Here is a 27,788-nt window from a genome sequence, read left to right on the forward strand (position 1 = left end):
AAACTGACATCTTCTAAAAATGAATAAAGCAACCCTAGATAATAAACACTATTCATTTGATCACATCAGTGTTTATGCCTAAGAGCATTTTGTACATTCGGTGTACCATATGAATCAGAAAAAGTGAGTGGTTTTCATTTCCCACTGCAAACATTGGGACTCATCCCTTGACACATGTCCAAATAAATTGTATTTTGTTGCTTGAACACCCCCACCGTGTCGTCTGGCCAACTGCTGTGAGGTCACACTGGCGCTGGAAACTCATTAAAGCGCCAGACCGATGGAATTTGAGGGGAAAATGTCATTTTCATGGAACTACTCGATCCCAGCAGGGGGGCTATACATCAGCTAACAGGCGGGGTTTTCGTCACAGAGCAAAATGGTGATAAATTGAGAGTTGGGAACTGCCCCCCCTATTAAGAAGCTACTGGTGGAAAGATTCTTCCCACTTGGAAGGAAGCTTTTCCTCCTTGGACATCTGCTTGTGGAGTCTGTAGCAATCAGAGAGGAGAGAAGGTGCAGAGGGGGAGGCTTCACACAGGATCACCAGAATTCACCATCACCATCTTTTGGCTGTGAGATTAGGTGAGTTGTCCACAACTTGACTTAGTTTATTCATGAACATTCTATTGATTAATGAACACTATTATTTTGTTGTTATTGTTGTTGTTGTTGTTTTCTGTAGATTTTGCAGATACTTTCTTTGTGGTTTACAGAGAATACAGTGATTTAGATTTTATACTTTAACCAAATTGAACTTTTTTGTTTTTTAATTTTCATATCACACCACCACAAACGGTAGGCTACTGTCCTAACTATTTGAGAACTGGCTTAGTTTTTTTTCCCTTCAAATTATTGATTTCTAGGAGTAAAACTCCCTGTGTGGATGAAAAATGGCCACAATTTTTTATAAATTCATGAAAACAACTAAACATACTCAATGCATCTATAGTAGGCTATTTCAGGTCTAATCTAACCTAGAAGTTGACATTATTATACCTAGCTATTAAATACGATATTATAAGCTATGTTAAAAGAATCAACAAGTACATTTGTTTTAATCATAAAAAGGGCTAAATATTGAAACTCCCCTGTCCTTAGTTAGCTGCAACTTGTGTGGCCGTTTAGCTTCTGCTGACTCTGCAGAACTCAGCGGTATCCAAACCTTTTCCACCAAGGGCTGCATACAGAATAATCGAAGGATACAATGGCCATTTTCATATTTGTATATTTTTCAGAATGTTGTAAAAATGCTAAAACAGCTTATTCATACTCACACTTATTATTATTTTCAGTATCAACATTTCAGCTTTTTCTCTTTACATTGTGCTCAGTTTTCCCTCATTTTTGTATAAAAATTTTTTTTGAAATGTTTTTTTTATTTGTATTCCTACTGAGACCCTACTTGCAATAACTGAGCTAGTTACAATCGTTGCCTGCAATATTCACTTCAGACACATGTGCCGTGGTTTGCTTGACATAACGTGACCTTTTGTCTTTTTGTCTGTCATTCAGACTGATTGCTGCCCTGCTGACCCTTTAGGGCCAAAAATGAAGACAGGGCTCTCTTTAGTCACGGCTGCCTTGCTTGCAGCTTTGATATCCTCCATCGATGCTCAAGGTAAGCAAAGCATACCCGTCAATCATGATAACTACACACACTTTCCTCCCTATTTCTGTCTCTTCATCTACTCCCTCTCTCCTTTTACCAGTTATCTCCATTTTATTGTGTTCTGGGAATTAGTCCTTTATTGTAACATTGCCAGTAATGATTATGTTAATAAAGTTGTACTTATTTATGCGTATGTTACATACATACATGCATTTTTGGTGTACTTTGTCGGATTCATATTATAAATGAGCATTTATGTTGTATGTTTTTTCACTATTCGTAACAAATAGTAATAACCAAGTAACATTACATTAGTTTGCATTTCCAATTTCAAATGACATTTCTTAAAAAAAGACTTCATCAAATGTAATTTATTGTTTATTGTTTTGCTATTAAATGCCTTTGTTATTTCCCATGGTGACAGTTGCTAAATCCCACTGGAAAGAATGATTAGACATTTGTAAGTTATTATTATAGTGTGGAATCAGTGGTTTTAAGTCATTACATTACCTATAATGATGCTTTCAAAAGTGGGAATACATCAGTATGATTTATGAAACATTCAGAATGTCAGTGGTAAAAAAAAGTAAAAGTAAATAAATCACAGCTACATAAATCAGATGTACTCTTTTTGCCGTATGTGTCACTGTTTTGTTATATACATGTTATTATGCTATTGATGGTAAAACGGAAAGTGACTTTATTTTCAAGAATCTAACCCAAAATCATATCAAATATGGTATGGAAACATTGTCATTTCCCCCCCAAATAATAGCTCTCTGGCAGCATGAGTGGAGTCTAAGCTCTCCTCTCACATATCGCCACTGGAGGAATGGAAAGATGAAATTGGAGAATAGCAAAAGAGTTCTCAGACAGCACAAAGACACACAAAGAGCCCTTCTAGGGGCTCCTTTGCGGGCATTTGCGAAAAACGCTGACTTGCAACACGTATGGAAAGTTACAATGCAGTAATGTTTAATGTCAGCACATGCGGAATGACTTTGGCATTCTTCCTGCCTCTCTGGGAGGGTCCATGTTCATCCCCCAGCCCCCTCTCCGTGGTCTCCGCTTCTGGCAGGAGCACAAACCAGGGTGGCTGTCTGCCTGGAGACTGAGGTTACTCAGAGAACAGTAGCCAGACGTAGAGCGGGTGTCTTTTATTAAGAACTGATGGGATATAACACCAACAGCCACAAGAGCCTAACAATATCAGGCAAGACCACCTTTAGTGTATTTTATCTCCAAGAACATAAACATGAACAAAATGTGGGAGGCAAAGTCTTGTCCGAATCATTTTCAACAGTTTTATTTAGCCATCTTTTGAATCCCCACACACATATTCACACCTTCATACCATGGTTGGAGCAGTGCACTCGTGGAGAAATGAACGGGGACACGTTCCGTCGAGTATATAAGCCAGGTTGGTGATCCTCCAATCCTAGTTTTTTACGTTTTTAATGGGCTCCTGTTCGTCATCTGCCTCTGCATTGCCAAGCTATGGCTTCCTTCCATCAAAAAGTATATTTTTCAATGATATTCATGGCAAACCTCTTATTAACAGCCAGCACGCAGCCTCTTGTAGAATCTCTATCCTCATGTCTAATTAGCTGCATGCTTCCTTCCTACGTCAGGGTTTAGCGAAACACTTAAAGAAAGCCACACTAACTCATTGAATGATTTCACTTCATCAGTCATTAGAGACTCACACAATAATTCAGTTAGTTCATAAAGATAATAACACACACACTTTTATACATTCACTTCCTTCCGTTGGCATGGAACTACATTGTGGGCTGTTAGGCTGGCGGCTATAAGAAGGAATATCATTCTAAAATATGTTTGTCACCTGTCTGTGTGGTCCCAACTGTACATGGAGAAGCAAGTCCAACAAAGTTGTTAAGCCGAACAACTTTCACATGTACATGATGCATGACCCGGAAAATGTCTGTTCTTGTCCCAATCTATATGTTCTTTTTTTTAAAAGAACTAGTTTGCTGTTTATTGTACATGTGGAAAAAGTGCACAAGAGTCTCCTGTGACACATTGTGTGATCTTTTTAAACGGTTTGCAATGGATGTGTGCCACTTGCTCGTGTCAGGCCATTTGAACCTCATAAACAACATAGAATATGTTTATATACCGCGTGTATATAAAACATATGGAGTTCAATTGTGTCAAGGCTAGAATATGGCATCTTGGAGTCCATTGTATAATCAGTAACTTGCAGTGAAGTTGTGTTTTTTGTCATGCTGAGATCAACTTTGTGGTTAAAGTGGTCGGGGCATGCATTGTAATGACTGCACCCAGCATGTTATTTGGATAGTTCACTCAATGTTTGCACTGTGGTCATGTTTTCGGTCGTGCACATGTTCTGTATGCCAGTGCTTGAGTTGTTGGCCACCGTGGTCGGGCAACTCAAACAAACGCCATTTTTGCTCCAAAATGGCTTTTTTCCACTTTGTGTATTGTTACATATTCTTTACTCGTCATATCACACATGAACATCAATGCTTTGTGTCTGTCCCCCAACAACGAAACAAGCCCACTTCAGTCATGAAGTGTTTGTCGTTGGGATTGACGTGAATGCTGTCTTCTTGTTTATCAAAAATATAATTTCAAACATACATACTTTCCATTTATGTGTGATTTAAACGCTACTTTATTTCTTGTTTACAGTGGAACCCCCCTCGGATTTGAACTTTAAAATTTTAAATGAGAACACAGTGGAAATGTCATGGGCAAGGCCCTCGTCAAGGATAGACGGCTTTAGAATACAAGTCATTTCAGAGGCTGGTCAGTAAGAACACAAGCACGCACCATTTCCACACATCCACATACTGCAACCTAACATTCTATTTATTGCTTATTTTCATCCAGATGAACCGACCAGAGACTTTGCTCTTAATCCGTACACCACAAGCACTTCACTCACTAACCTAACCCCTGATCTGGACTACTCTGTGTCCATCAACGCCTATTATGGATCAGAGGAGAGCATTCCCATTTTTGGTCAACTCACAAGTAAGTTTGAACTTTGTTTTGAAAAGTAAAAGGTTAGTGTAAATGTCTGAGGTCACCACATTTTTTTGTTGTTGTTGCTTTATTTATCTTTTTTCACAGCCGTTATGTTAACATGGTGAAACAGTAAACAGTAGAACATATACAGTTACAAAACCAACTGTTGTGAATGGGTTGGGCCTGTTTATAGATACGGCAACTGTCCACCCCCCAGGAATCTTCATATCACTGCCCATCTGTTTGTTGTTGAACCAGGAAGTAGTCTAATAACAAACCCAAACATTTTTTTTTTTAACTTTTATCAGCACTTTGGCCTTGGTGGAGCTTTGCACTGTGCTGAATACAATTCAAAAAGAAGCAGATGCGGCGTTAAGAATTTTAAAACAACAAAACCAATAATGGCCAAATACTTTTTAGACCCCTGACCCCAGGGAACATGCTTTATCAGTATAATGCTGTATCATGCTTCAAACTTTGATTGGATAAGCTGTGCGCAACAAAACGATCCTGACTTCCTCATTTTGATTAATAAAAAAAAAAATCACAAATTGTTGTTTTGTCGATTAAAGTGTTTTATATACTGCGCTCCTAAGTTAGTGTTGCTGATAAATTACAATTATTATTATTTATGTAATTTTATTTCTCAGTATCAAATGGTTCAAGTCGGTCAAAAAATGTTTCCAGTTTTAAATAAGGATACATTTTTTCTGAATTTCTGGCACATTGATGCACTTTAAATATTTTCAGTTACAGAGTAAAAATACATGTTAATTAAGTTATTCTTTGTTGTAAGTTCATTTATATGTGTTTCTTTTTTATTTAATGTTAATAGAAATACAATGTTATGCAGAGGTATATTTATAACAATTTTATAGACAAATGATACTATTGATGACGGCGGAGTAAATGTTTTCTTCTTCCTGGGGTGGGGCGCGAAAAAAAACATTTTTGAGAAGCACTGGGTTCAGGTGAAGGAGCATGTGCGCTCAAAATGAATTGCGTGATTAATCTGCATTTATACATGATTAATGAGGTTATTTTTTGTGATTAATCACATCAGTTAATCCACAAATTTTTTGAGACCTAGTTTAACCCCATAAGATTTTGATACCTAGTACCTAATCAAGCATCCTTTTAGTGAATATTGCAAGATCAACAATTAATGACCTTTTATAAATTTTAATTATGTCTTGTCCCAGCCTCTTTAAAACAAAATGTATCAAATATTTTCACTGAATGTGGGTTACAGTATATATTTTAGGATGTCAATGATGCCTTTTCCAGATTTTGCCACTGTTTATGCATTATGCGTCAAACATGCACTATCTTTCTTGCCTTCTCCTGCTGCAAAAATAACGCAGTAGGATCGGGGCGACAATGTTCACTGCTAAACGTACAGGTGTTCTTGTCTTTCAGTTCAGTCTGGTAACGCCACTGGACGAGTCAGGAGGCCACAATCCCAAGATATCAGTGAGTATTTTTCGTCTTGTGCCTAACAAAAATATTTTGGAGGCTTTTTCGCCATCTTATTTTTTTAATATCTTGTCATGCTGGCCCTGACAGTGTATTTTTCTATTGGAATAATTTGGTCATATTACCTTATGCTGGGTTGTCAAAGGTGAACACACAACATTCCTTACAGTGACTGGGAAAGCTAGCATTGATTCCTTTAATTAAAAGCAGTCTCTAAAAAAGGAAACGGAGGCTTCAAGTCAGAATACAATGTTTCTTTCGTGTGTTATGAAGAGGAAGAGAGCAGAAAGGGGTGGGTTAACCAGCAAAGACACGTCCACTGTACCCCATAGAAACAAGCACCATCTGACAAAATACATCATAAGGATTTAAACATCTTCAGTATCCGCCAGCGCCCCGCCTGTTGATCTTTCTAGAAACTACTTCCACTCTTCAATGTGCCCTTGTTCATCGCAAAACACTTACAACAATTTCAACATTTATTTAAAAAAAGAAAGACGTGTAAATGACCAATGGAACTAAGTCAACCAATAAAAGCAATGACAACTGTCTTAGCAGTCATGCACCAATAGTCACACAAATTGCAGAGCCATGCAGAATTCTGAAGTATTAAAAGTGAATCTTGCTGGTGAGGACTCAAGGTCAGCGTTAATCTCTTTTTAAATTTTTAGGTCACAAAACAGACAAGATATAGTTAATGATATATAGATTGGCCCTAGTGTGTGAATGTGAGTGTGAATGTTGTCTGTCTATCTGCGATGAGGTGGCGCCTTCCGCCCGATTGTAGCTGAGATAGGCTCCAGCGCCTCCCACGACCCCGAAGGGAATAAGTGGTAGGAAATGGATGGATGGATGGATATAAAATACTGTTCAGGCTTGAGAGGGTGAATAACAGCTCAAGGTTCCTATGGGTTACGGCTCACACAGGCATTAAGGGCAATGAATTGGCAGATCAGCGAGCAAAGCAAACACTCACGCTACAGCAGCTCAGAGAGGTACCTCTCAGTAAGACAGTGGCAAAATCATTAATTAATGAACATCTTTTGTAATTGGGACATTAGTACAAAAGGGAGACACTTACACTGTGAAGTATAGACAATACGGAACACAAAAGGAGCTAGAAGAACTGTAAGGGGGAACAACTAAGAGTAAGGAATCTTATCAACTATTCGCATACTTGCCAACCCTCCCGATTTTTCCGGGAGACTCCCGAATTTCAGTGCCCCTCCCGAAAATCTCCCGGGGCAACCATCCTCCCGAAATTCTCCCGATTTTCACCCGGACAACAATACTAAGGGTGTGCTGTGATGGCACTGCCTTTAGTGTCCTCTACAACCTGTCGACGCATCCGCTTTTTAACCATACAAACAGCGTGCCGGCCCAGCCACATGTTGTATGCGGCTTCTGCATACACACGAAAGTGACTGCAAGACATACTTGATCAACAGCCATACAGGTCACACTGAGGGTGGCCGTATAAACAACTTTAACAGTGTTACAAATATGCGCCACACTGTGAACCCACACCAAACAAGAATGACAAACATTTCGGGAGAACATCCGCACCGTAACACAACATAAACACAACAGAACAAATACCCAGAATCCCTTGCATCCCTAACCCTTCCGGGCTACAATATACACCCCCGCTACCACCAACAATATACACCCCCTCCAACCTCACCCCCAAACCCCGCCCACCTCAACCCCGCCCACCCACACCTCAACCCCCCCAATCTCCCGAATTCAAAGGTCTCAAGGTTGGCAAGTATGGCTATTCGATTAGGACACACCAGACTGAATAAGACATTGCACCTTATAAGTAAACACCCAACAGGATTATGTAACAGCTGCAATGAGGTAGAGTCAGTGGTACATGCTATCATTCAATATAGAAGAGAAAGAAAACTAAGAGAGGAAGTTAGAAGACATGGAAAGAAGGAAGTTACCCTCAAAGGGGTACTAAACAGCAACCAGAAAATGTTTATAAAGTTTCTAGAAAAGACTGGTTTATGGAATAGAATTTAGTCTTGGAAGTATGTATGTGAGGGTGAGGAAAGGGCAGGTCTGGTTTACACTCTAATACAGTAGGTGGCGGTAATGTATTTTTAACGTTGAGTGCCCCGCCATAAAACAAGAAGTAAAAACAGTTATAGTTACAAGTCTGTAAGCGCATAGTCATTTGTGTTCACACATGGAGATAGTAGTTTTTTTAGGCAAGTCCTTACTTACTCACCATTGGTAAGATGGATGTTTTGTTTAATGACTGTGTGTGCTTTATGTTTTCAAATCTGGGTGCTGTTAAATATTGCAGCATTATGTGTTCTGTCAGATTACTCATCCTTATTTTTATCTACTCGGGGCAGTATAGCTCGGTTGGTAGAGTGGCCGTGCCAGCAACTTGAGGGTTCCAGGTTCGATCCCCGCTTCCGCCATCCTAGTCACTGCCGTTGTGTCCTTGGGCAAGACACTTTACCCACCTGCTCCCAGTGCCACCCACACTGGTGTAAATGTAACTTAGATATTGGGTTTCACTATGTAAAGCGCTTTGAGTCACTAGAGAAAAGCGCTATATAAATATAATTCACTTCACTACTCATCTCCTGCCTGGGAATATCTTGCCCTGTGCATCTGACCAATCTAAGTCTAAGGCTAGATATGACAAATCTAAGTCTATGAGCATGAACTGATGAAGCCAACAGGGATGAGAGGCAAAACATCTTCTTAGACAAACCAAACAGTCCAGTTGCGATCAATTGAATGCCCTGAGATAATCCTGTGGTAGCAATGTACATCCTTTGCACATTTGCAGATGATGAGCCTCCCCTGTCCATAATAGGTCCCCACATGAATCTTGGGGCCGTACATACAACGCGCGGTCTACATGTAGGGAGCGACGGCCCTGTATTTAGTCTACAGAGTTGCTTCAAGGGTAGAATGACTGTACCAAACCAAAACTTTGGCACACCCCATTCTTTTTTGGTATTAAAGCACACATTGAAAGAAAAGGTCATCATACAAGTTATTTTACACCCATCAAGCTCTAAGTTTAGGTCAATCCAAATTCTGCAACGTGACATGATAAAACAGACTGAATTTTGCTCTTTGTCTCTGCAGAGTGTTCCGTCAGTGCAATCGCAGATTTGGTGTTTCTGGTGGACGGTTCATGGAGCGTGGGTAGAGAGAACTTTAAGCACATCCGTAGTTTTATCGCCGGTCTGGCCGGTGCCTTTGACATCGGCAAGGACAAAACTCAAGTGGCTGTGGTGCAATACAGCACAGACACTCGAACAGAGTTCCCCCTCACACGATACACCAGAAGAGGTGACCTGCTTCAAGCCATCAACACACTGCCATACAAGGGAGGAAATACCATGACAGGTATGGGGCTAATTGATCTTGTATATTTTGTATTTGAACAAATTAAAGCAAATACATAAATTATCCTTTATGCTTCTGCTTTTAGGTGATGCTATTGATTACTTGCTGCAAAACATATTCACGGAGGAAGCTGGATCCAGGAAAGGTTTTCCAAAGATAGCTATGATTATCACTGATGGAAAATCCCAAGATCCAGTGGAGGAATATGCTAAAAGACTCAGGAATATTGGAGTGGAAATATTTGTCCTAGGTATGTTTTTCCACAAAGGTCCTTTTGGAAACTTTTTGCCTTTCCACTGATTCTTCATGATAAGATGCCTCATAAAAGCTACACTATAACCAGGCATCTGAATAAACATTTTTGTACTTCTTATTTTCCATCTCAGGTATTAAGGGAGCAGATGAAGATGAGCTCAGAGAAATGGCCTCCACCCCGTACAGCAAACATGTGTACAATGTGCCCAACTTTGACAGGATCCAAGAGGTCCAGAAAAAGATTGTTTCAGAGGTGTGCTCAGGTGTTGATGAGCAGCTCAACGTAATAGTCAGCGGTGAAGAAAGTAGGTCTATCATTATGCTCCAATGGTTATTTATGGGCTTCAACATCTTGTTTACTACACAGTTAGGAAATTTACAGCACTCTCCAAATTGTTGAATCATTTTCTTTCAGTGGTGGAGCCAGCATACAACTTGCAAGTCACGGAAATTGCCTCAAAGTCAATGAGAATTACGTGGGATCCATCTCTGGGGCAGATCACAGGCTATAAGCTTGTCCTTGTTCCCATGTTGCCCGGCGTTAAGCGGCAAGAGTTGTACATCGGAGCTACACAGACATCCATCATTGTACGTGACCTCTCTTCTGAGACGGAATACGAGATAAGCCTGTACGCCTTAAAGGGTCTGACACCTAGTGAGCCCATCGTGGCTTTAGAGAGGACGCAACCTGTCAAAGTCAGAACAGGTGAGGGGATTTGTTGCTATGATTTGCTGTCATCATTGCCATCACCTTATGTTGCTTTTGTGGTGTAACTTGAATCTGTGTTTGCGCCCATTCTAGAATGCTCTCTGGGAGTGGATGTTCAGGCTGACGTGGTTCTACTGGTAGACGGCTCGTACAGTATTGGATTACAAAACTTTGCCAAAGTCCGTGCCTTCTTGGAGGTACTGGTGGATTCATTCGACATTGGACCCAACAAGGTCCAGATTAGCTTGGTCCAGTACAGTCGAGATCCACACACTGAGTTCTCCCTAAACACTCATCATGACATTGGTGCTGTTGTCAAAGCTGTACGCACCTTCCCTTACCGTGGAGGCTCCACCAACACTGGCAGGGCCATGGCATATGTCAAGGACAAAGTCTTTATCAATTCTCGTGGAGCAAGAGACAATGTCCCCCGTGTTATGGTGTTGATCACAGATGGAAAGTCATCAGACTCTTTTCAGGATGCGGCAACCAACCTGAGGAATAGCGATGTGGAGATTTTCGCTGTTGGTGTGAAAGATGCAGTGAGGTCAGAGCTTGAAGCCATCGCCAATCAACCGTCAGATACTCATGTCTACGAGGTGGAGGACTTTGATGCCTTCCAGAGGATCTCCAAAGAGCTTACCCAGTCCATATGTTTGAGGATCGAACAGGAGCTGCTCAAAATCAAAAAGAAGAGTAAGTAGGAGGACAGATTATCTTAACTAACCAATTATGAGCAACTACATTCAGATTCAGACTAACCTTTATTGTCATAATACTGGTTGCTACAACAAGATTAGGTGGGAGGTACTTCCACAGATCCATGTGCACAGCACAGACAAAAATACACAAGGTTAACACAAGACAAAAACATGGAAATGGCACTAAAAACAGAAACAAATGCTATAAATTTTTTTATGAATAAATGAATACTGAAAGTGCGATGAGTATAAAAACTGAAGGGTAAAGGAATATAAATACCGATGGTGCATTGGATATACATAAACAGTGTGTAACAAAATGTGCAAGAGTTCAGGATGAGGTAGTTTGGGGTAATATTTCGGGGTCGAGTTATGTCTATTAGGAGAATACATTGTTTGCTAGCCTACTAGTGCAGGATTTTATTAACCTGTGATGTCTTCGAGAAGGCAACAGGTCAAACATAGAGTGAGCAGGGTGTAAAGGGTTTTTGTGATGGCCGTGGTTCTCCTGAGGCAGCAGGATGAGGAGATGAGTTCCAGGGTGGGCAGAGGGCAGCCGATGATTTTTGGGCAGTGTTTATAACCCTCTGCATCGCCTTTTCGTCCTCAACTGTGGAGCCTGTGTACCCCACTCCCAGACTGTAGGTCAGGACGTTCTCCGCAGAGGAGTGGTAGAAGGCCAACAGCAGCTTAGTGTCCAAGTTGTGCATCATTAGGACGCGCAGGAAGTACAGCCGCTGCTGAGCCTTCTTCACTGGTGCCCTAACGTTAAAGGTCCAGGAGCAGTCGGAGGAGATGTGGGTGCCTAGAAACCTACAGGTGGTGACTGTTTACACCCACTCTCCATTTATGAGGAGAGGGGTATGGTCCTTACTGTTTTTCCTGATGTCCATAATTACTTTTTTAGTCTTTTGGCTGTTCATTGCCAGGTTTTTGTCTGAGCACCAGAGAGAAGATTTCTCTACCTCAGCCCTGTATGATGTCTCGTCCTCACCATAGATTAATCCAACCATGGTGGTGTCGTCCGCATATTTAATAATGCGGTTGGTTGGGTGGGTCGGAGTACAGTCATGCGTGTTCAGGGCGCACAGTAGAGGCTCAAGACGCAGCCTCGGGGTGATCCGTGCTGAGTGTGAGTTTGGAGGAGTGGTGGGGGCCGAGTCTCACCGAGAGAACGTTTTTAATACAGTTGCAGGTGGGGCGTGGGATATGGAACTGCAGAAGTTTGTCGCTAAGGATAATGTTGTTCAACGCTGAGCTGTAGTCCACATATAGCGATGGCGTCCTCCGCAAACTCGTGGGGGTCAAGGAGGGAGGGAGGCAGTCGCTGATGTGCTGGGAGACTGATCGCTCCAAACACTTCATGATTACAGACGTCAAAGCTATTGGTCTGTCATAATTCAGGCTGCCTATAGCAGTTTTTTGGGGGAAGGGGATGATGGTGGAAGCATTCAGACATGTGGGGACGGTGGCATGTGTCAGGAAGAGATTGAACAGTTTTGTGAGGATCACGGCTAGTTGGTCTGCACATGCTTTGATCACCTTCCTCGGGATACTACCAGGACCAACAGCTTTCCTGGGGTTCACAGCACGTAGATTAGGGAGAAGGGTGGGGTGCTGGATTCAGGGGGAATAGAGTCAGTGGGTGTGTGGTGGTGGTTTCAAACCGGGCAAAGAAGCTGTTTAAATTTCTGCCAGGCTGCTGCTGCACTGGGATGTTGGAGGGGGTGGTCTCTGCAGTTAGTCAGGGCCTGGATGCCCTTCCACATCTGACGCAGGTTATTGTCCGTCAAGTATGTATGAGTCCTTGGCGTGTTTGATGCCTCTCCTCAGGCTGGCTCTGGCGGTGCTGCTTTTCTAAAGGAAAAGTTCCGGGCTCTGATTAGAGTCTGGACTTCATTTGTCATCCAGGGCTTCTTTTATGGGACGACCCGGATGCGTCTTTCCTCTGTAACATTTTCTACACAGCTGTTAATGTAGAAGAGGACAGACTCGGTGAATCTGTCCAGCTCCTGGTCTTCAAAATTGCTCCACTCTGTGCAGGTGAAGCAGTCCTGCAGCTGGAGGAGAATGTTTTCAGGTCAGGCTTTGATGATTTGAGAGACTGGTTTTGTTTGCCTCCTGAGTGGGGTGTAAGCTGGGTGGAGGTTATTTGCTGTCATGTTGGTCCATACTGTATTACAAAGTTATTGATGTATATGAAGAAGCCTACAGAAGCTTGGCGCTCCATCCATCTTCTTCTGCTTATCCAAAGTCGGGTTGCGGGCCTAAGCAGAGAAGCAGCAGCCTAAGCAGAGAAGCCCAAACTTCCCTCTCCCCACCTACTTCGTCCAGCTCTTCCCCAGGGATCCCGAGACAATCCCAAGCCGGCTGGGAGACATAGTCTCTCCACCATGTCCTGGGTCTTTCCTGTGGTTTTCTACTGGTTGGACGCGCCTAAACACTTTCCCAGGGAGGTCTACGGGGGTATTCTGACTAGTTGCCCGAACCACCTGATGTGGCTCCTCTTGATGTGGAGGAGCAGCAGCTTTACGCTGAGCTTCTCTCGAAATAACAGAGCTTCTCACCCTATCTCTACGGGAGAGCCCCGCCACCCAATGGAGGAAACTCATTTCGGCTGCTTGGACCCTTGATCTTGTCCTTTCCGTCATAACCCAAAGCTCATGACGATAGGTGAGGATAAGGACGTAGATCGACTGGTAAATTGAGAGCTCTGCCCTTCGGTTTAGCTCCTTCTTTACCATGACGGACCAATGCAGGGTTGCGCATCACTGCAGACGCTGCACCGATCCGCCTGTCGATCTCACGATCCACTCTTCCTCCACTCGTGAACAAGACCCCGAGGTACTTGAACTCCTCCACTTGGTGCTCCACAAACCCAATAATTAAAGAATGCAGCCATGCTTGACGACTTAATTTTCTAAACCTTTCAAGCATAGAACGAAGAACATAGAAAACATTGTTGTTCACTGCTCTCAGTAATTAAGGCTTATTTGGTAAATCGAACGCTACTACTTTCACGTGATTAAGACTTTAATATGCGATAATTTTTTTTTGTAGGTCTACTTCCACCCACGGATTTGGTATTCTCAGAGATTACCTCCCGCAGCTTCCGCACTACCTGGACTGCACCTACGGCCTACATCTTGTCTTACCTGGTTCGATTCCGTAAGTCCGAAGACGTCACCGGAGACTATGTTACTCTGGCGGTACCCAGTGATACCACCACAGCTGTTCTGCCTCATCTGTACCCTCTCACGCCGTATGAGGTCAACGTCTTTGCTCAGTACGAGAAAGGAGACAGTTTTCCTTTGACTGGTGAAGAAACCACCCTCGAAGGTGAGATATTGTATTGACTGTATAAAATATTATGTTCAGTGTAGTTTTCAAATAAAAGCAAGTTCATTTCTGTGGGTTTGGCAAGCTATTCATACTCCAGCCAACTGAATTTACATTCTGCTATGCCTTACTTTACAGAGAAAGGGAGAGTGCGGAACCTTCGAGTTACAGAGGAGACTACCAACAGTTTTAGGGTATCTTGGCAAGCTGCCCCAGGTTCGGTTATCCGATATCGTCTATCCTACATCCCACTTAGTGGTGCTGGGGAAATACTGGAGGCCCAAACTATTGGGGATGAGACTACCATAGTCCTACAGGAGCTTTTCCCTATCACCACCTATCGTGTGTCTGTATCTGCTGAATACATCACTGGCATGGGGGATGAGATGCAAATAGATGGTACCACCAAGGAAGGTGAGACAATAAAACTACTAAAATGTTAGCTTAAATGTATCTTCCTTAAGGAATACTAATTATAGGTTGTTCTGTTTGCCCTCAGTCATTGGTTCACCACGTAACCTTCAGGTGTTTGATGAAACCATCAGTACTATGAGACTGACATGGGAGGCTGCTCCAGGAAATGTCCTCCAGTACAGCATTGCCTACAAACCTGCAGAAGGCGGTGAGAGGCGAGAGGTATTCATCAGGGGGGATACCACCCAGGCTTTGCTTCAGAACCTCCAACCTGATACTGAATATGAGCTGTTTGTCAGTGCTCGCTATACTTCTGCTGTCGGCGATCCTCTTCTGGGCACAGGAACAACATTAGAAGGTAAGGAACACATTTACTTAAAAGGGTAGGGTAATTACGATGTTTAAATGATGACCAAAACTACTTATATTCCCCCCATGATATGCCAATGAGTGCGTAATAATGTAACAACTGATTCAGTAAGTAATTGTTACTGTGTATTTATGTATTAACACATTTTGAGGAATACATATAAACTCAGACAAAACATGCCTTGTAGTATTTGTGGTCTACTGTTATTTTGTGGGTGAAAAAAGTGTCCAATAATATATACGAAGGTCATGTATTTCCTTATTCGCTATCTGCTGTATTAGATGCTTGTCAAATGACGGTAAATACGACAGAAGTTTGACATTTTAAGTTGCTAGAGCTGCGATTGTAATTTTGGGAATGTGGCACTAGATGTAATTTTTTTGGCACGGACTGGAAATTGGGGTGGGGGTGCTTCTAAGATTGTAGAAAGTTAATGGTTTGGAGTAGAGAGCCTATGCAGTGATTCTATTACATCCGCCATCTGGTCATGTATGGTTATAATATATGTGTATTTGCCTAAAAGTGCAGTTTTATATACTAGGGAAGATTTTGAAAAATGCAACATAGAAGCACAACCTCAAGTTTCATTTTGGTGCATCATTACCTTAGAATGGCAGTAGACTAGGGGTCATTACAAACAACAAGTAAGGTATTGTGTAGAAGTAGTCAGGCTTTAAGTTGTATGGCTATTCTGTGCTGAGAGATTGGTCTATTATTGCACCATTCAATGACACATGCAACCGTGGCTTTAGTGTTAGAATAAAGTGGAAATATTTGTATCCAAGTTTAATAATAAGGTGATCTCACAGACATTGAGATTTAGTCCATTATTGTGGTAAATATAACACTTCTTGATTACAAATCATGATATCAGAATTCATTCATCCAATAAACCATTCCTCAACTAAAATTAGGCTTCAGCTATGATGAACACCATACTGTATGTCATTCCTTGACCAACCATTGCATCACTGATTATGTCATCCCATTTTCCCAGACATCACAATCATGCTGTTGCAACTCTACCCGAGCTTTGGGTGTGGTGTTTTTTTAACAAAAAAACTCTGTGATCATTTCAAAACAGGCTAAATTCATCTTCAGGCCTTCCTTTTTAACTAACTCCGACTAAAATGCAACAATATTTTTTTTATTGCGTTAACTTCAACAAGTACAGAATCTGCTGTCCTCAGCTGCTCCATAGAAAAAGACATAGATGACAAAGCACTTTGTTTGGCTATAAAATCATCATGATGTCAGCACTATATGAACACTGATCTTGTTGTCTTCAAGGGTCACTAAATTTGAGTGACCCTCGCCTATGAAGTTTGTGTAGGTGGGTTACACAAAGCCATTCCTTGTGGCTATAAGCGCATGGAATCCATGAGGTAAACAGAAATGTTACAATGAAAAGTCTAAAAGGGTGCACTCGCCAGGTGCACATGAAACTGCTTTGATGAACTGTGCATGATATGAACAAACACATTATTATTTACTTATGAATAGGGAGTCCTGTTCATCTTGGAAGATGTTACCTTAGAGAACCTTGGAAAGGTGCCGGAGCTGTCTCATGGGTGGGGCAAAGGACTTGCAAGGTCCTGTGAGAGTGACGATGAATAGAAAAGCATATTTGGAAAATGCTTCAGGGTGTCTTGGAGTATTGAGGGCCCAGCCTGTTTTTTGAAAGGCCATATATTTGTGCCCTGAAGCCAAAAGTGGACATGATCAAGTTGCCTGAAATGGTATGGGCTTTCAACCAAATTTAGAAACTATATAATATTGAGTCATGTAGTGCAAACAAATATATCATCATTATTAATCTGATTAAAAATGTTAACTCAATTAACCTTTCTGCTTCACATTAAGCAAAACAAACTAATACTAAACACCACGTTGCCCTCTCTATAACAAATTTAAATACAACGATGGATCAGTCGACAGACATCAAGTAATAAGCAGGAAGGAGTTTGTGTAACAGAACACATTATTATGGATACATGTTTATTTAGGAAAACAAAAAAGTGCATATAAATGCCCTACTTTATTGAGTCTTATTGCTCCTGAAAAATGAAAAATTATTAATATACATCAGGGGTTCTTAACCTGGGTGAGTCGGCCTCAGGGGTTCGGCGGAGGTCAAAACACACCCGACTCAACGTGTAAATACAAACTTCTCCCTATCGTCGTATTACGGATACGGCAACAGCTGACTGGTTTGCAGGTGTGTAATTTGTTGTGAGTTTATGCACTGTGTTGGTTTTGTTGTTTGAACAAAGTGATGTTCATGCACGGTTCATTTTATGCACCAGTAAAAAAATATGGTAACACTTTAGTATGGGGAACATATTCACCATTAATTAGTTGTTTGTTAACATGCAAATTAGTAACATATTGGCTCCTAACTAGTCATTATTAAAAACATATTAATGCCTTATTCGGCATGGCCTTATTATAACCCTAACTCTCTAACCCTAACTCTAACCAAATAACTCTAAATGAAGTCTTTATTACTTAGAATATGTTCCCCTAGTGTCCAAATAACTCTAAATGAAGTCTTTGTTACTTAGAATATGTTCCCCTAGTGTCCAAATAACTCTAAATTAAGTCTTTGTTACTTAGAATATGTTCCCCTAGTGTCCCAATAACTCTAAATTTAGTCTTTGTTACTTAGAATATGTTCCCCATACTAAAGTGTTACCAAAAACATATAACTTTGTCTTGAATTTGAAAAAAACAAAACATTTTATTTATCACTAAAGAAGGGTTCGGTGAATGCGCATATGAAACTGGTGGGGTTCGGTACCTCCATTAAGGTTAAGAACCACTGATATAGTTTAAAGATGAATGATATTTCCTTGTGATTATTGAAATTAATCCACAGCAACTCTGTGATTAATCTGATTAAATCTTTCAATTATACAAGTAATTTATAATAATTACACCCACCAGGAGGTTACGAGTTTGTCAGAGTTTGTCTTTCAATTAGTTAGCAACATAAGTTGTTGAAGTTTGGGGTCACCCCAAAACCCCCTTCAGTCTCAGGGACCCCTAAGGTTAAGTCAGCCCTGGTCACACTCCTGCTCCACTTACACCCAAAGAGACAAAGAGATTAGATGACTGACAAGAGGGTTCACTTCAATGCAAAGAGTGAACTCTCTTGCAGTCTTTTTTGTAAGGGCCAGATGAACAAAATAAACATGCACGGACATAGCAGTTTAATTTATCCTTTGATTATTGACCTCCACCAGAAGGTTATGTATTTGCTGGGGTTTGTTTGTCTGTTAGTTACTCTCCAAGTGCTTTTGTAGTTATTAATGCAGTGTTAGTTTCATTCTGTGGCACTGCTGGGTATATGTTTTTGGCCACTGACAGTCCCACAAGGAAAATCCGAATTAAAGTCAAATGGTATAAATGAAGATTGCCATGCATTGCTGAGGTGGCACTTTCTACTAATATAAAGTGAAGACTGAACAAGTCTGAACCTGGTGCTTGTGTCTAGCAGGCTAATGGTATTCAAAATAATGAAGGTAATTATCATTGCATGAGATGGTGCTGTTGCATTTTTGTGGATGCTGTTTTTTGTGTAATATGCTTTAAGCACTTGTGAAAGTTATGTCAGGACATGCCCCTGCAGGAGAAGCATTTATGATCATCTTTATTTGTGTTGTATCACAATTTATTAATATGGGAAAGGCTTTAGTGTGAATTTGTGATCAGTGCATTGTTTTAATTTGAGAATATCAGTATACAGTTACCGGCTTGGGGTTGAAGTCAGTAACATATACGATAAGGAAACACTTCTTGTGTGAATTGCAGTATAGATTAGATAGATAGAGGGGTATTTGCAGTTCTCTTGAGGATTCACAGGATTTGATTATGATAGTTTAGCTTGGAGGTGAAGTTTTTTTATACGTGGAGTGGAAAGAATCTGACTTTGCTTATGCTAAATCTGTGAACCATGTGTTTCATGCATGCATGCTTTACCTTTTGGAGTGGCCCCTTCACTTTTGTGCAAATGCTGAAAAGCGGGCCAGTGTCTGCAAAAGTCATCCTGCTATGTTCCTTTCCTTTACCCGCGGTTCACGCACAGCCGGAAAAAACAATCAAGTCCATCCTTTCCCTTTTACTTGGCAAAGGCATTCTAGTTGAGGAAAATGTCTGGCCATAGTCTAAGCGACCTTGACTATTTTCATGGTTCTACAAACTCTGGAACTCCTCATCTCTGAACTCTACTCTCAAGGTGCAGATCATGCTGCTTGGCAGGAACATCTTCTGCTGTTATTCTGTTCAGATCACTTTCCAGGCCCTCAGTAATGGATGGATGGGATGCTGAGAAGGAGTCATAAATTAGACACAGTGGCCACTTCTGCTTGGAGTCGCACATTTTTTTTTGGTCTGTATTGAACCTATTTTTCGTGGGTTTTGATGAGTGAGGTTCGAGAGACCACCCAGCTCGGCTGCTCTGTCATTAGGCTACTCCATGAAGAGGCAATAGCATTAGAAGACATATTATTGTTTATGGTTGTTTTCAAAATGTCACAAACGATGGCTGAAACACATCAGGGATTAATGTCTATTAAGACATGCCGTAAATATTAAAAGGCATTTTAACTGAATTAGAGGGTGCCTTGTTTTGTTGGGCTCATCTCTCTTGCAGCTGATTGTTCATCATAAAACACCACCAACAAATTCCCCAAGCTCTAAAAAGAGTGATGAAGTAGTGCAACATCTGCAATTGTAGAAAACACACTTTTCCGTGTTTCCTGTGTTTCGATGGAAAATTAAAGTGCTGCAGGGAGCGGTGCAGAGGATAAGCAATTTGTGATTAGTTTAGCAGAGTTTTCCAACAGCATTTGATTATAAAAGGAGAAGATCACGGTGCAGGGCAGCTCCTGCAGGGTTAAAGTAAAGACAGATGAGTGATGGTATTCACACAGTATTTCAGTCAAGGCTGTCTACAGCACTTTTGTGTACCATAGCACCACATTTTAGGGAGTAGAAAAAACGCAAATATCCTCAATGACATATTAATATGATTTTCTAATTTACCCACAGAACTTGGTTCACCCAGAGACCTGGTAACAAAAGACCCCACAGACACCAGTTTTGTTGTGTATTGGGTTGCTGCTCCTGGTAAAGTGCGTCAGTACCGGATCACCTGGAGGTCTCCGTTAACTGGAGAGTCAGGAGAGAAGAGAATTCAGGGAGACCTCACATCCACTATTCTGGATGGTCTCACCCCAGAGACACGCTATGAGGTTTCTTTGTACGCTGTTTATGGCATTGGTGAAGGCCAGCCATTGGCTGGAGAGGAAACCACAGATAGTAAGTAGACTATTTTGCTTTTATTTACTCCACTTCCCTTTGCTTGTTTCTGTTATTTCCTTGTGTGTACTTTATTCTGTGAGTTTATCTCCTTTGTAAAAATAATGTATGTGAATGTAAGTCAAACCATCATTGGTGCATAACCACAGAGCTACTTTGTAGATTTAATATTTCACTTTGTAAATTCATTTTGCTTGACATTGCACCTGCTTGTATCTGTCGCTATCTTGTACTGACATAATTCTCTTGAATGTGACACTCTCCCATTCATTCAAGCACTGTTTCTGCAGAAGAATGCCCTGTATATTTTGGGCCTAAATTCATACCTGCTCTCTTCTCTATGTCAGAAGACAAGTTACAATACATTCTTTCCACACCCAACCAACTCAACGTAATCATATTAACTCAGGTTGGTTGATTGTGCATGTAAGTCTCCAAATCTAACGTATTGTTCACCCTGATGTGGAAACACAGCATGAGCAGACACTTGAAAAGACTAAAGGTGTTAGTATTTAGTTTAGTTAACGTCGGAAGAGCCATGCATACTGCCTTTTTTCCAAAGGTGCATGGGAAAGTAGCTGTTAACACATTTAGAACACACTCATCTGAACATGGGCTACAGTTTCCATCAGACGATTCATTCATCTCTTTCCCTCTTTTAACCGCAAACATTTTTGTTTTTCTTCCTTGCAGTCTCGGCCGCTGGCAGAATGATCGCTGTCTCCGAGGAGACAGAGAAGAGCATGAAGGTGACATGGCAGCCTGCACCTGGAAATGTGGTCAACTACCGCATTACATATAAACCGCAGTCAGGAGGACGCCAGCTGGCCGCCAAGGCGCCCGGTGGCAATACCACCACCGTGCTTAGACGCCTCACACCCCTCACAACCTATGACATCATTGTTGTTCCAGTGTACCGTTCTGGAGAGGGCAAAGCACGGCAAGGCGTGGGAACAACATGTACGTTAATGACTTGGTCCTAATTGCTATGCAACGAGTTGTCTATTATCAAATATTACCAAATATCCCTTTGCTATCTATCAAGTGGACGATTGTTTTTTTGTCTATTTGTTGGTCAGTTACACATTTCGAAGAAAAAAAAAAGCTCTATTATGCAAAACACTAATGCCCGCTGGTTGTCAAGAGGTTATTATGAAATGGACCCCTAGAATTCAAACCCACCCCCAGAATCCTAATGATACCCCCTGTCTGTTGGTCATCTTCCTTTAAAACCAAGAAGTGCTGTTTCTCTTGAAAGGGACCTATGATGACTTACATTTAAAACACTTCCTCTCCTGTCTAGATCATTTGCATTCGATATGCTTTGGTGTAAACTTTGCTCCACAGTCACTCTTATTACCCGATTTTTGAGTCTGTCTCAAAGATATTCGATTCTGGAAGTATTCCCAGTTTGCAAATTAAACCACATCGCACCCGTTCAAAAAATATCATAATTTAAGTATACATTTAAAAATGTATACTCTTTAAATGTATATCTTGATGTCATCGCTGTCACCCTCTTTTTTTTCTAGACATGGTCAAAAATAACAAAAAACATTCATAAACAATTACATAAATTCACCCTGCCACAAAGTTAGTACACCTGCACACTCGGCGAGCGATTCAGACTCTGCATAAAAAAAAGCTGCTTTTTGCACGTTAGTGTTATAATGCTCATGCCAAGGTTAGATTAAAATAATACTCAAGCGGTAGAAAATGGATGGATGGATGGATAATATACTTTTGAAGCAAAGGTACAGTGGAGTGCCCCCCACATAACCCTGGACTTAATCTCCAAGTAAAAATGTCCACCTCGCTGTGACATCATAACATAGCCAGACTGCAAAACCCGAACAAAACAAAAACATCTTGAACCTGATTAAAAAAGGACAATATCATACTCATCAAATAATGTGAACCACAAAAAATATCCAGAAGCATCCAAAACTGCGTGCGAGCTCCTGCCAATATGTATCAACATTATGATTTGACATTTTGGCATTGTTTAACATGAGTATCCAACATTGAAACAACATTTATAAGTCAGAAAAGACACAATTCATCATAAGTCTACTTCAACTAACAAACAGATGGACAAACACTGCTGTTTGCAATGTTGTTTCCACAATTAACTGTTGATGGAGATCTGCACTTTACTAAGCAACATTCTAGTCATACCGTATGTGATCCTTAGATTATTGATAAAACAGCATATGCAGTATAATTGTGACCTACAACGTTTGCACTGCAAGAGTGAAAACGACTTATTAAATACTCATATTTTTCTCAATTCCAGTGACACCCTACAAATCTCCTAGGAATCTCCAGACCTCAGAGCCTACAAAGACCAGTTTTCGTGTAACTTGGGACCCTGCACCCGGTGAGGTTAAGGGTTACAAAGTCCTTTTCCATCCCGTGGAAGATGATATTGACCTGGGAGAGCTTCTCGTTGGCCCCTATGACAATACAGTAGTACTGGATGAGTTAAGGTACGTCTACTGTATAGTACAGTCAGCTTCTGAAGAGTTTTCATGTACATGTTATAGAACATTAAAATGCTGATTCTTTGTGTTTCTAGGGCTGATACTAAATACGCTGTAAATGTGTTTGGCATGTTTGAGGGAGGAGAGAGTATGCCATTGGCTGGAGAAGAGAAAACCACACTTACAAGTGGACCAGAGCCACTTCCTTTCCAAATACCAGGTAACGTTACCTAATATTTCAGTATGTCATACAGTAGAAAAATAAAAATTAATGACAGTAAAAGCACATCCATTTGTCTCTGCAGTTAAGTCACACTGGGCTTCCACATTTCCCAGTGCAAGAGGAGACTAGATCTGTACATATTTCATTCTTGTCAGTTTAGAAATGTTTTACTACCTTCTGAGTTAGAGTGCAGAAATAGATGAGGACATTTTTTTGGAAAGAGTATGGAAGGTCAGGTTGACTGTGCCATTCCTTATATGGAGACTTAACGAGCCCGCTTGAAAGATCATATTTGTCCTTTTTGTGCGCCGAGAGCAGATGTTTAGAAATATTTCCGTCTTGCTATTTGACTGACATCGGTCTGTTCATTTATTAATTTTTTGGTTGGGTAGGGAATGACCCTGTTGTAAATCAAATGTGTAACCTGTGTTCAGTTGCAGACAGTGGCAGTTAGTGCAACATCTGCCCGTGCCTGTCGCACATCTGCAGCCTTCTTTTTTAGGTTCCGAGGATTCCAACATTCGAATGTTACCTGGCTGCTAAGGAGGGCATGGGAGTTCCTCCTTCCTTTGATATGTCATGGCCCATTATGGCTTTATTCTCCTGATCTGCCTTTGGGATGAACGCACAGATGCCAAAAACCGCAGCCGACAGAGACACTGCCCCAACATGCAACCAGACGAGAGGACAATAATTACAACACCTGGAAAATAAATGTTCCCTGATAAACGATTCCTCAGTGAAGAACGGGAGGAATATTCTGCACTATGCTGCTTGCTTGTGGAGATATTTGTTAAGCATTTTAGGAATTGTTTTGATTGTGTACTCTCATTTCCTTCTTTTCTTTACCACTTCCACATCTTAAAGCACCTTTGACATAATAATCCTTCCACACCCAACATTGGAAAACATGGCATATGACCATGGCATTGCATCTCACATTAACTGTCCTCAAATGAAGACACTGAGCCCTTTGCTCTCTCAGACGTGACGTGTAAGACCAGTGCACAGGCTGACATTATACTACTGGTGGATGGCTCCTGGAGTATCGGACGTCTCAACTTCAAGACAATTCGTGCCTTCATTGCTCGCATGGTGGGAGTCTTTGACATCGGCCCCAATAGGGTGCAGATTGGTGAGATAATTAAGAAAGTTAAAGATAAATAAAGAGGCTTTGTGTGTAGTTGTCTTACAAAGGTTTGTGGTATATTCAGGTCTTGCTCAGTACAGTGGAGATCCAAAGACTGAATGGCATTTGAATGCTCATAAAACTCGGGATTCTCTCCTGGATGCCGTCGCTAACTTGCCTTACAAGGGGGGAAACACCTTGACTGGTAAATTTTTTAAATGCACTAACTACTTTTTTATTTATGTGTTTCTTCATACAACCATAACACATCCACATTTTCCGTTGCAGGTCTAGCTTTAAACTACTTGCTCCAGAACAATTTCAAAGAAAATGTTGGCATGCGGCCTAGCGCTCGCAAAATTGGTGTGTTGATCACTGATGGCAAGTCCCAGGATGATGTCATTTCCAACTCTCTGAGACTGCGCGGTGAAGGCATCGAGCTTTATGCCATCGGTAAGCAATATTTTTACTATTAAAACATAACGTTGAAGCAAAGAAAATTCTGCAGTGATCTCTAATTCAATATTCAGGTGTAAAGAATGCAGATGAGAATGAGCTGAGGTCCATTGCTACGGATCCAGATGATATTCACATGTACAATGTGGCAGACTTCTCCTTCCTACTGGACGTTGTGGACAGTATAAGCGACAACATTTGTAACAGTGTCAAGGGACCAGGTGTGTATAAGATGTCCTCATCATCATTATCACATTTTTGAATGGACTTAATAGCTTTTTGTCTTTTCGGCATTTTTATCACCACGTTCAGCTTCTGTTGTCTACTGTTACTTACTGTTACTTGGTACAAATATTTAATCAATCATGTCCAGTGACCTCTGACTACACACAAGTTTGTGGGTGAACAACAAACACTGCTGAACACAAACAGATGTACACACAAACATATCTAAAGTCTTCACTGAAGTGGCTACAATCGTGAGGACCAATTCCATATTCGTATCCATATTCAATACCTGTAAAACAGGACAATTCATCAAAAGGACCACATTTCCAGAAAGCTAAAGACCCTGGGGTCCAACTTACAATGGTGTTTACTCTGGTCCAACAGCATGCTAGTGTTTTTCTGGATTTTTTGCAAAGATGCAAAGTTTTGAACTGAACTTGCGTGCCTTTTTGCGGGTCACCAATTGAAAAGCCCAGCTGTAAATGTAAGCATGGATAGATCCTTACTTTAGTTCATGTGTGTATTGGCTTAACATTAAGCACAAACTAGAAGCAGGACAGAAGCCAAACTATTAGAGATAACAGCAAATCTGTATTTTGATGCCTTCAAATATATGTTTCTGCTTCCCTGGAATGGGGAAAACAACATACATTTCAATCAATTTAAGAAGTTGGGAATCTTCTCTCCTTTGGGCAGGTAGTGGTTTTCCAGTTTATGAGAATTTGCAGGTGGTAACACAAATGTCGGAAACAACCTGGCGTACATTTTTGCGCACGCATAATGCTGACCATGGTTTGTCTTGCACTTTTCGTCTGCTAAAGGAGGTCCGCCCGATGCGCCGACTAATCTGGTAACATCTGAGGTGACTCACCATACTTTCCGGGCCACATGGACTGCCCCTGAGGACCCAGTGGAAAGATTCCGTGTACAATATGTGTCTGAATCAGGAGTCCAACAAGAGGTAACTATACAACTATTTGAACAGCACAAACATCTGTCACAGAACACATTAATATGAATATACTTAGTGTTGATGTATATTTAGTGAACATTGACCCCAAATATGTAATATTACACTTTGTTAAGAAATCTGCTAAAACTTCCACTTTCGTCCTTTTATTAGTTTTGACCTTCCATCTAAATGGGTGTCAAATAACATTATCAACTGACACAGGTCCAGGAAACACAAACACACAATTTGACGTTTGAAACATATCATGACCTCATAAGAGATCCTCAATATTGGCTTTTTGATATAATTACAGATCGTGCACACATGACCTAGCAAGTTTGTTGTTCCTTGGAGTGCGGCACGGTTTGATTAAGTCATCACTATGTGCCAGTAAAGGTCACATGACCACACCATACTTGTGCGAAATTCTGAATGTCAGATTTCCATTTATTTAAGGAATTTTAATTTTAATTGAGTTTGCTCCACTCCACAGGATGCCAAAAAATAATTACAGGCAGTTGAATTGAAGTCATTGCGATTCGGAAAATTTCCCTTTAGCCAAATAACATGATGAGTTTGACTTAAATGGTAATAAAGGGGTTTGGCTTAAATAATAATAAAACTAAAATTACAGACACAAATTTCCTCCATTTTGCATATTTAGACAAAGTAAAGCATTCTGGAAAATTAAGTATTTTGCCACCATTGCCCATAATTAAAAATGTAAATGATCTGTTTTATAGAAGATACTTGTATTCTTAATTGTCAAGCCTGGGCCACACATACCCAGCATTATCCATTCATTTTGGGCAAAATACAAGCAAAATCTTACGAATAGTTAACCTTTATTGTCTGTTACAGAACAGAAATTCTTTATCGACAGGCTCTAAGAAAACTTACAGGACAGAACAATAAGAAATACAAAACACAAACATAGCAATAAGTCAAAAACATTGATACAGAATATAAGGGATGCAAGATATGCAGCTGATGATAAAAACAAGGATATTGTTTATTTTGTTTTATCCAACAGAAAAAAACAATGAGAATGCAGTAAAATCTGATACCTCATGTATGGCAAGATCAACCGCTGATTTCAGTCGGTTGCAATTATTCAACATCCCTATACAACCCCAAGGGAAAATAGAATTCCTAAAAAAATTGTGCCACAAATAAACTGGTTACACATGTACAATAATCTAACTTTTATAAGCATAACATAACTTCCTCCTCTCACAAGATCCAATGTAAAAATCTTTAAAAAAAAGAATACCTCATTATAATTGGCATGAATAGACTTGACTGGTATTAATTTTGCAATAAAAAGTTTGCTATTGCAGTTTTAGTTTGCGATAATAATATTTTCTACTACTTTATTTTACGAGATGGGAGAGATACACTATTAGAAACCACTTGCAATACGATGGACTACAAACATTAAAACACGTTTTGTTCATAGAGCTTTTACAGCTTTAATTAAAAATTATTACAATTAAAACTATTGTCTTATTTACGTATTTATTAAGCACTATTGATATATGTTGCTGCCACCAAGTGCAGCTCTGGGTATTTTATTTTTACGTGTTAGACAACAAACACTGTGTGTCAAGTTTTTGTCCAAGGACAGTAAAGATATTTACTTTGCACTCTACCCATCTACTCTATGTAGATTTATTTTCTATATTGTCTCTTGAGGAGATAGGAAATGGCTGCTAAAATGTGA

The 27,788-nt window shown here is 40.6% G+C and overlaps 1 protein-coding gene across 6 annotated transcripts in view; it reads left to right on the plus strand.

Moving 5' to 3' along the window:
* Window positions 1-458: 458 nt before the first annotated feature.
* The window catches only part of col12a1a (collagen, type XII, alpha 1a), a 78,070-nt gene continuing 50,740 nt past the window's right edge, over window positions 459-27,788 (plus strand). For 5 of the 6 annotated variants that reach the window (XM_061968615.2, XM_072913666.1, XM_072913665.1 and 2 more), the window contains exons 1-22: window positions 459-585; window positions 1,516-1,621; window positions 4,289-4,405; window positions 4,490-4,633; window positions 6,047-6,100; window positions 9,221-9,484; window positions 9,570-9,734; window positions 9,871-10,044; window positions 10,155-10,445; window positions 10,542-11,144; window positions 14,210-14,488; window positions 14,627-14,902; window positions 14,988-15,260; window positions 20,325-20,594; window positions 21,288-21,554; window positions 22,891-23,083; window positions 23,173-23,297; window positions 24,286-24,435; window positions 24,515-24,634; window positions 24,718-24,882; window positions 24,960-25,106; window positions 25,935-26,074. In XM_061968615.2, the coding sequence (XP_061824599.2) occupies window positions 1,552-1,621; window positions 4,289-4,405; window positions 4,490-4,633; window positions 6,047-6,100; window positions 9,221-9,484; window positions 9,570-9,734; window positions 9,871-10,044; window positions 10,155-10,445; window positions 10,542-11,144; window positions 14,210-14,488; window positions 14,627-14,902; window positions 14,988-15,260; window positions 20,325-20,594; window positions 21,288-21,554; window positions 22,891-23,083; window positions 23,173-23,297; window positions 24,286-24,435; window positions 24,515-24,634; window positions 24,718-24,882; window positions 24,960-25,106; window positions 25,935-26,074 (4,287 nt within the window). In that variant the 5' untranslated portion in view covers window positions 459-585; window positions 1,516-1,551. The remainder of the gene's footprint in view (window positions 586-1,515; window positions 1,622-4,288; window positions 4,406-4,489; window positions 4,634-6,046; window positions 6,101-9,220; window positions 9,485-9,569; window positions 9,735-9,870; window positions 10,045-10,154; window positions 10,446-10,541; window positions 11,145-14,209; window positions 14,489-14,626; window positions 14,903-14,987; window positions 15,261-20,324; window positions 20,595-21,287; window positions 21,555-22,890; window positions 23,084-23,172; window positions 23,298-24,285; window positions 24,436-24,514; window positions 24,635-24,717; window positions 24,883-24,959; window positions 25,107-25,934; window positions 26,075-27,788) is intronic. The other variant, XM_072913669.1, reaches the window with a different exon arrangement.

Source organism: Nerophis lumbriciformis, linkage group LG08 (genome assembly GCF_033978685.3).
Source record: "Nerophis lumbriciformis linkage group LG08, RoL_Nlum_v2.1, whole genome shotgun sequence".
NCBI lineage: Eukaryota > Metazoa > Chordata > Actinopteri > Syngnathiformes > Syngnathidae > Nerophis > Nerophis lumbriciformis.